Genomic DNA, 8,820 nt, shown 5'->3' on the forward strand with positions numbered 1-8,820 from the left:
CTGTGAAATGTATGGTTGAAATAATTTGCCCAGCACCACATAGGAACTGTGGCCATTCTTTCTCCCCCTACAATACAGTACCATACCTCTGAACTCTGGCAACCATTGATGAAGGGGTCCTAAGGATAGGGTTATGATGCAAGAGACGTATTTCAGTGTGGTAAAAGCTGCAAAGGTAATAGTCTACCAGAGCTGGGTACCACTGTTCAAATCAAGGTACAGTTACTTTGTTTCATTCAGCTCCCTAAGACTCAGATATATCCAAACTCCATCAAACTCTTAAATGGACACATTTGCACCAATTGTCAAAGTATAATGATGCATAATGATCTGCCCCTTTTACGTCCAACATTTTTCCTGAACACCAGGTAAAAAGGTCAGAGCAGAGCAGCTTATCTGGGAAAGAAAGTAGAGGTGCACCAAGATATTGGTCCATATTGTATCAGCATTGATAAAAGGAAAATTGACATTATCAGCAGTTGGCTGTATTTGGCTGATGTGCTTGCTAATGTCACCGATAAATGTTGTGCCAGCCACAGTATGTATGTGGCCAGGAGTGCAGCCCGGCTGCTTAGAAAGCAGGGTCTGGCCAGTAAATCTGTGATGGGAAAGGGACATGTTGGATGGATGGGGAAAGATTGAGGCCCCCACAGTGAGGGAAGGAATAGGGCTGAGACTGGGGCAGGGGCAGGAGCTGCAGAGCCAGGGCAGGGCATGGGACAAAGCCGTGGGGATCTCCCACTGCTGCATGCATCCCAGGGGAGTAAAGGGTGGCATGTGCCTCCTGGATTTGTGCATGAGGGGAGGGCAGGCTACCCACTACAGGCTCGGGGCCAGAGGCCACACCAGCCTCTTCCCAGCAGGGGGACTGGGCCAGGGCTGCGCTAGGAGGGGGGGCTACAGGGAATTTTGGGGTGGCCAGAGCCCTCCTGTACCTACCCGCCCAGGACTTCCGCCACCCACGCCAAACACAACCCCAACCCACCCTCCCCTGCCAGGAAAAGGCCCGCACAGCCCCCAGCCCCAAGCCTGCCATCTCCCCATGCACAAATCCGGGGGGCACACGCTGCTCATGCCTCTCCCAGGGAGTGCAAGGTGGCAAGAGCTGCCCACCCCATCCCCCACATGGCTCTGTCCTGCACTTTATCCCACCCCAGCTGGGCAATGCCTGCCCCAATCCCACTCCCTTTCTCAGTGTGGGGGCCTCAATCTGCCCCCACCCCCATGCTCCTTTCCCCCCTACAGACTTACTGGCTGAATGCTGCTCTCCAAGCTGCTGGGCTGCATATTGGCAATCAGATCAGTATCGGCTGATATGGCTTGTTAATAATCTGCCAATGGTTATCGGCCAAAAAACTTTATCAGTGTCCTCCTAAAAAAGAAAGTGAGCTACAGACCACACATACACCTTTGTGAAAACACCTTTAGTCCTCAAGATTGGGACAATGTTGACACAGCTAGAGTTTCTTTTCCTCTCCCTCAAATTGGCAAACATGCACAAGCATCAGCAGTGCTATTACTGCACTGACCTACTGCTGTCTTAACTCTTTAGAAGAGTTATTCTGACTACATTTTTCATGCAAATTCAATGGGTGACACACTATTAAAGTAAACAACTGAGCTGTTGACTAACTCTTTGGTTTACTAGAATATACTTGGGCACCTGAATTCACACTTGTTAATGCAGACATCTAGTCATGACTTTTAATTACTATTGATCTTCTCTAACTTTGAACCAGTTAACCTAGTGAGGAAATGTTTCATATATTACCAATGCCCAGATGCAAAATATTTAAATAAATGCAGCTCAATTTTCCAAAGCATTTCTCAGACAATTTCTATCCTGACTGCCAATTAATGAAATTAAAATACTTGTAAGATGTAGAATCTCTACCTAGCTTGTGTCCAATTCAAAGCTCATGTCACAAAAGGAAAGTATGCAGGAAAACACCAAAAATGTTGTATTTAGATAATATAAACTTGTACTTTTTAGTCGGCGACTTTAGAAGACTGTAGCTGTAGCCCATGGTATTCCAACTGTCCAATCTTATGCTTTAAACGTGTACCCCTGTCAGGAATATAAATAAGTCCCATAGTCCAGTTAGCTGCATTGACAAATCAAGAATTCAACAAAACCTTTTTCCATTTCTGAAACTGAACCATAAATTCAGTTTAACTGATTTCATGGCTCATTCTGTGCTGGAGTGCCCTCTAATGGCAGTTCCCTACAATGACTATGTTAATCTAAAATTCACCAAGATTTAATGTTTCAGTTGTACATCATTTCAGAAACTTCCTTAATGGAAATTAAGATGTACTGATTTTTTTTATATAATGGGAGCAGGGGGAGGGGGGAAAGAAGAGTGGCGGCAAAGGGGGATGTAGCTAAGTGGTAAAAAGGGGATGTAGCTCAGTGGTAGAGTGCATGCTTTGTGTATAGGTCCTGGGTTTAATCCCCAGTATCTCCATTTTAGGAGGAAGGATGGGTTAGTGGTTAGAGCACTGCCTTTGGGGCTCTGGAGACCAGGGGTTCAGTTCTCAGCTCTGCACAGACTTTCTTGGGGGTCTTTAAGAGAAGGCTGGATAGGCATCTGGCAGGGGTCATCTGACCCCAGCACTCTTTCCTACTCAGGCAGAGGGTCAGAGCCAATGATCTGTTGCAGGCCCTAATAGCCTCAATACAAGATCCATTTACATGTGAGCAATACAGCTCTAAACTTGCCAGAAGTAATCTTTGGCAGCACTACTTAGGCCAATAAGCCTTCAACATGTTTTACCTTGCCAGAGAAGGCTATAGATTTTTAAACAGGTTTCAAATGTTATGCCATATGTCTACTGCTCAAGAAACAAGGCTACCTATACCTAAGCATTCCATTTTAATGGGGATGGGAAATCCCTTCTTACTCATAACTCAGCTCATCATATGGATAAAACAAATGCTAACGTGAACATACACACACCCACCATGGTAACCAACAGATGCTGAAAAAAAATGGCCAGTTTTTCTAAAGATGTTTATCTATTTTGGACAGCTGCCTCTTAGCTCTTTTTTAAAATGAATTGCTAATTGAAGTGAAAAGTGACTGCTATAGACACAGGATTGTTTTGCATTTCCTTTTTATTATAAAAATGTTTTGAGACATTTTCTAAAAAAAGCCTGATGTATACACATGAAACTACATTAGAAGTTTCAACATTTTAAAGATTTTTTTTAACCCAACTTCCTATATACACGCACTAAAATTCCCAAAGTGGAACAACATCAAATGTGAAACACATTATAGGAGTATACCATATATACAAACTCACAGAGATCCATTACCTCTGAATCTTTTATACTATATATAACATTGTTACACAAGGAGCCCATTCCTGCTTGCCTTATCTGAGTAGACTCATTGACCTCAATGAAGCTAATTACAAATAAGTAAAGCAGGATGCAGGCCAAATATTTAAGCTTTTACCATTGGGATGCCATCTTCCATATAAAATATAATAAATACACCTGAACAGTTATTTTATGGACAAACATAAAACAACATTTTTTTCTTTTCCCTCAATGCAGGGCTGTCTTCTGTTTTGGCAAGTAGTCCATCAAAAGGACAAGAGGTGTAGTAACCAGATTTTCAGCTAGTGGAAGACTAATCAAGACAGAACCTTTCTATTTTAAACCAGATACCCTTGGACTACAAATCGGCCAATAGCTTTTATATAACTGATGACTTATACCAGGAAGAAAAAAAGATGAGAAAAGAAAAAAATCTCCTAAATATTTCTGGATGTCTCTGCAGCAGAAAGGGCAAACAAAATCCTTCAGTGCCTCCTTTGTTATTCCCAAGGGGGTACATAGTGCCTATGTAATTAAATGGGTGCATATGCTTCATGGCTTTTTCTTTTTTGTATTGTTGTAAGATTTCTTTTTTAAAAAGGTGCCACCTAGTGTAATAAAAGGCACTTTTTCCATAGATGATGAACCTCCTTCCCAATGGCTTAGTTTGATTCTGTTGTAGATAGGGAGCTGAGTTCAGTTATGCCACTATTGACTGCAGTTGGGATGCTGTTAGTAGCTGCTGCTCTCCAAGGTTGGATAGCCTCAAGAATTCCTACTGGATTGCTTGGACCCAAGTCCAAGAGTGCATACACTGCTGCCAGCTGCACACCCCATGGCACACCTGCAAAGAGTTGATAAGATCTTAGCATCAGTCCACAGAAACTCAAAACTATTTTACATGTAATAAGCCCTTCAAGTCACCTGAGCCCAAGAATCTTAACCTCATCAAAGATTAACATTTAGCAAAACAAATTAACAGGCAGTATGATGATCAGAAACAGGAAGCACTATTTTAAAATGTGTATGCTTCTTTCACCCAAATTTACCATTAAAAAACTAAAAAATTATCACCCTAAAATAAACTTCCAAATTCAAATGGAGATGGACTTCTAAAGGGAAGTACATACCCAATTCTCTTGTGTCCCTTTGAAAATCTAGTAATAACCTTTCTGTTTCTACCATGATTTCAATGGTGTCTTCTAGGCTCTTCTGACGCACTGTAATTTCCCTTACAACTTGCCTCTAGTCACTGCCACTTGAACAAGCCAAAGAGATCACTAATGGGCTCCCAACTAGTAAAGGCTGGAACTAGGGGCCAATTGAGGAAGAAGGTGCTGTTCTGCATCAGTCCAACTATACACATGCTGAACATTATCAGTTTCCTGCTTACCAAAAATATGCAAATGTCTTTCACTGGACCAATAAGCTGAAAGTGGTCTAATTCATTAAAATAACTTACTAAAACAATTGCTCTAACTTCCACTTATCTTGGACTTCTCTTCTTAGACCTGAGGAAGGGTGCCCCACAGCCTGAAAGCTCATCCCCCATCTATACTAATGCTTCAAACTCCCAAATTTTGTTTCTTATGGCCCTGGACCACCACAGTGTCACCAGTGCCACCACTGTTACCACTAAAAAAAAAAAAAAAAAATCACCAGAACATTTAGAGGATTTTGCCAGGAAAAATCTTCTAAAGCATCTTTAGAAGACATTACCTTCTTCCTTTGCATGCTGCACGAAGACTCCAATTACAGAACTGATGTTTTTCACAGCAGAAGAAAATCCTTCCTTTAAACCAATTTGGCTTAAGCGACCTAAAGGTAAAGAAAAAAGGGTTACTGTGTGCCTCTATGATAAATCACTGTTTCAGACAGAGCTTTTCCAATTTGCAGGAGAAAGTAATAATTGAAATCAAAGTGCTGACTATGTAGAACGCTGAAACTACATATGAAATATGAAGGTCTAGAAAAATAGAACTGGTCACTGAATATACCTTGGGAAAAGAACCCCCCCATTATTATACCATTTAAGACTAAAGATCCCAAAGCACTTTTCCAACTTACCTGAATTACACAAATACAATGGAAAAAAAAGAAATCACACATTATCACAGTAAAACCTCTGGAAAAAAGGATGCAACAGTTGTTTAATTTGCTCATTGTGGTTTAAGATAAAAAAGAAAAACAGCGTATACAATTCAAAGTGCAGAGGAAGTTTATCTAACCTGATCAACTTCAAGTATAGGCAAAATATTAGTGAAGCACTAAAGCTCAAGAGCATTGGTGAAATGGGGGTCCAGGAAGGGTGGTTGTTCCTCACAGGAGTGATCCTATGGGCACAGGAGGAGACAATCCCATTGTGCATGAAAAGGGGCAAAGGGGCCAAGAAGCCCTCTTGGCTGAACAGGGAAGTCCAGGAAAGACTAAGGGCAAAGAAAGAGGTATATAGGCTGTGGAAACAGAGCTACCAAGGAGAAGTATACCTCCTTGGCCTGCACTTGCAGAGAATCAGTTAGGAAGGCCAAAGCAGGATTAGAACTTAGGCTGGTGACAAAAATTAAGGACAACAAAAAGTCCTTCTTCAGCTCTACAGGGAGCAAAAGGAAGACACAGGGTAGCACAGGACCCCTACAGGACAAACTAGGGCAACTGGTGACAGAGGGAGTGGACAAAGCTGAGCTCATCAATGAATTCTTTGCATCTGTATTTCCAGACAGACACAGGCAGGACACCAGCCCATCAACTGTTAGTGCAGACATAGTGAAGGGGCACTTGGAGGGGCTGGATGTGTTCAGATCAGCAGGCCCGGATGAACTTCATCCAAGGGTGCTGAAGAAATTGGCCAGTGTCATAGCTGAGCTGCTGGCACAGCTGTTCGAGCACTCATGGTGCTGTGATCAGGTCCCATTGTGGCCCCTGTTTTCAATAAGGGGAGGAGGGAGGAACCAGGAAACCATAGGTCAGTTAGTCTCACCTCCATCCTTGGGAAAACTCTGGAAAAAATTATTAAGAACCACATTTGTAGAAGCCCAGCAGGGGAAATAATGCTGAAAGGAAATCAGCATGGATTCACTGCTGGTAGATTCAGCCTGACTAACCTTGTTACTTTTTATAACCAGGTCACAAAATGCTTAAGATGCAGGAGTCGCAGTAGATGTCACCTACCTAGACTTTAAGAAGGCCTTTGATATGGTATTTCATTCTGCTGTTGTAAATAAACTGATGGGCTGTGATGTAGATGATTACACAGTCAGGTGGGTGGCAAATTGGCTGAGGGGTTTGCATCCAAAGAGTGGTCGTGGTGGACAGGTTGATATCGATCTGGAAAGATGTGGGCAACGGAGTCCCGCAAGGCTTGGTCCTTGGACCAGTGTTATTCAATGTCTTCATCAGTGACTTAGACAAGAGCATGGAGAGCACCCTGTCCAAGTCTGCAGATGATACCAAATTATGGGGCAAAGTTAATACACCAGAGGGTAGGGAACTGATTCAGGTGGAACTGGACAGGTTGGAAAAATGGGCAGAACGAAATAGGATGTGGTTCAACAAAGACAAGTGCAAAGTGCTGCATCTGGGCAAAAAGAACTACCAACACATTTACAGGCTGTGGGAACGACCTTCTCCACAGCATAGCAGCAGAAAGGGATCTGGGAGTCATAGTTGACTCCAAAATGAACATGAGTTGTCTATGTGACAAAGTGATTAACAAGGCAAATCACACTAGCAAATGCATGATGAACAGGTCCAGGAAGGTGATGCTTCCCCTCTATGCAGCCCTAGTCAGGCCGCACTTGGAGTACTGCATCCAGTTTTGGGCACCGCACTTAAAGAGGAATGAGGAGAATCTTGAGAGGGTTCAGAGGAGGCCACTCGTATGGTCCAAGGCCTTCAGGCAAGGCCCTACGAAGAGAGATTGAGGGACCTAGATCTCTTCAGCCTTTGCAAGAGAAGGCTGAGAGGTGATCTTGTGACTGCCTATAAATTCATCAGGGGAGAGCAGCAGGGAATAGGAGACTGTCTACTAGGGCACCCCCTGGAGTAACTAGGAACAATGGCCACAAATTGACAGAGAGCAGATTTAGGTTGGACATTAGAAAGAACTTTTTTCACATAAGAGTTGCCAGAATCTGGAATGGGCTTCCAAGGCCAGTGGGGCTCTCCCCTACCCTGGGGGTCTTCAAGAGGAGACTGGACAAGCACCTAGCTGGGATCTCCTGACAACAGAGCTCTTTTCTGCTCAGGGCAGGGGGTTGGACTCGATGACCTACTGAGGTCCTTTCCGACCCTAACATCTATGAATCGGGGGAGGGGGGCGCATACAGTCACAAAACAAGGGGAAAAAAACAAGCAAAGAAGAAAGCAAAAACGCCCTATTTCAAGTGAATTAAATTACACAATGACTAATGTTTATAAGGTACCTTTAACCTAGAGATTTTAAAGCACTCCAAATGAACAGATTTCAAATGTATGAAGGGGTTAGTTAAATCATGACTGGCAAGGTAAAAATGCCTAAAAAGTGAAAAGCCACAAAAGTTTAAGAGTGGACAAAAAATGCAGAACAGAACAGGAAGCAAATACCACACACAGCAGAAATGAGTTGACTATGCAAAGCAAATCGACCAGAAAAGCAGGGCCAACCCACAGCTTTTACTTAACCTAAGTGATCTTAATTAACACAGCTATTAGAGTCTGTTTTAGATTTCATTTGAAACACTGTCTCCTGCAGTACTACGCAAAGGAAGAATTGATCCTTTAATAATTCAGAGAGGGCAGTGACACCTATTGGAATCTACAGCATTTTATATAGTATGTAGATGCAAGTGGAAAAAATATTGTGTGGACTCAGCAACATAATAAGAAATCATAGCCTACAAAGAGCTGATTGGTTACATGGTCTGGGGCTCAAATTTCTAGCCACCAAATTCATTACTATTCATAAAATATTCTACTAATTTCCTATGTAAATAATACCTGTAGCAATCAAGGTGACAAACAAGCATGGCCAGGATTTCAGCTTTATATTCAGTGCTACAATGTTGTTACTCCCTCCCCACTCGCAACATTAGCAGCATTTTGCCCATGGTGCATACTTTGAACTTACGAGCATAAAATATAAAGTACTGAATATACTAATCCAAGACTACGAATCAAACGGTAAAATAAAAGAAACCATCCCATCAACAGAACACATTCTAATCAATGTAGTCATATTCAACCTGGGGGGAAGTGGGCAGCGGAGTCCCCCAGGGCTCGGTCCTTGGGCCCGCGCTGTTCAATTTCTTCATCAGCGATTTGGACAATGGGATGAAATGCAACCTGTTTAAATTCGCTGATTATACCAAAATTTGGGGTGAGGTGAGCACGCTAGTAGGGAGGGAAAGATTGCAGCAAGATCTGGATAGGTTACAGGAGTGGGCTAACATAAACAGGATGTGTTTCAATACTGGCAAGTGCAGGGTGCTGCACTTAGGCAGTAGAAACCAGCAGCA

At 42.8% G+C, this 8,820-nt stretch overlaps 1 protein-coding gene across 1 annotated transcript in view; it reads right to left on the reverse strand.

Annotated features, from left to right (window-relative positions):
- Positions 1-3,100: 3,100 nt before the first annotated feature.
- Positions 3,101-8,820, reverse strand: part of ICE1 (interactor of little elongation complex ELL subunit 1) — a 54,042-nt gene continuing 48,322 nt past the window's right edge. The window contains exons 18-19 of the mRNA XM_019536025.1: positions 5,048-5,146; positions 3,101-4,172 (exon numbers count right to left, since the gene is read on the reverse strand). Coding sequence (XP_019391570.1) covers positions 3,991-4,172; positions 5,048-5,146 — 281 coding nt within the window. The 3' untranslated portion in view covers positions 3,101-3,990. The remainder of the gene's footprint in view (positions 4,173-5,047; positions 5,147-8,820) is intronic.

This window comes from Crocodylus porosus, unplaced genomic scaffold (genome assembly GCF_001723895.1).
Source record: "Crocodylus porosus isolate Cpor-Errol unplaced genomic scaffold, CroPor_comp1, whole genome shotgun sequence".
NCBI classification, from domain to species: domain Eukaryota; kingdom Metazoa; phylum Chordata; order Crocodylia; family Crocodylidae; genus Crocodylus; species Crocodylus porosus.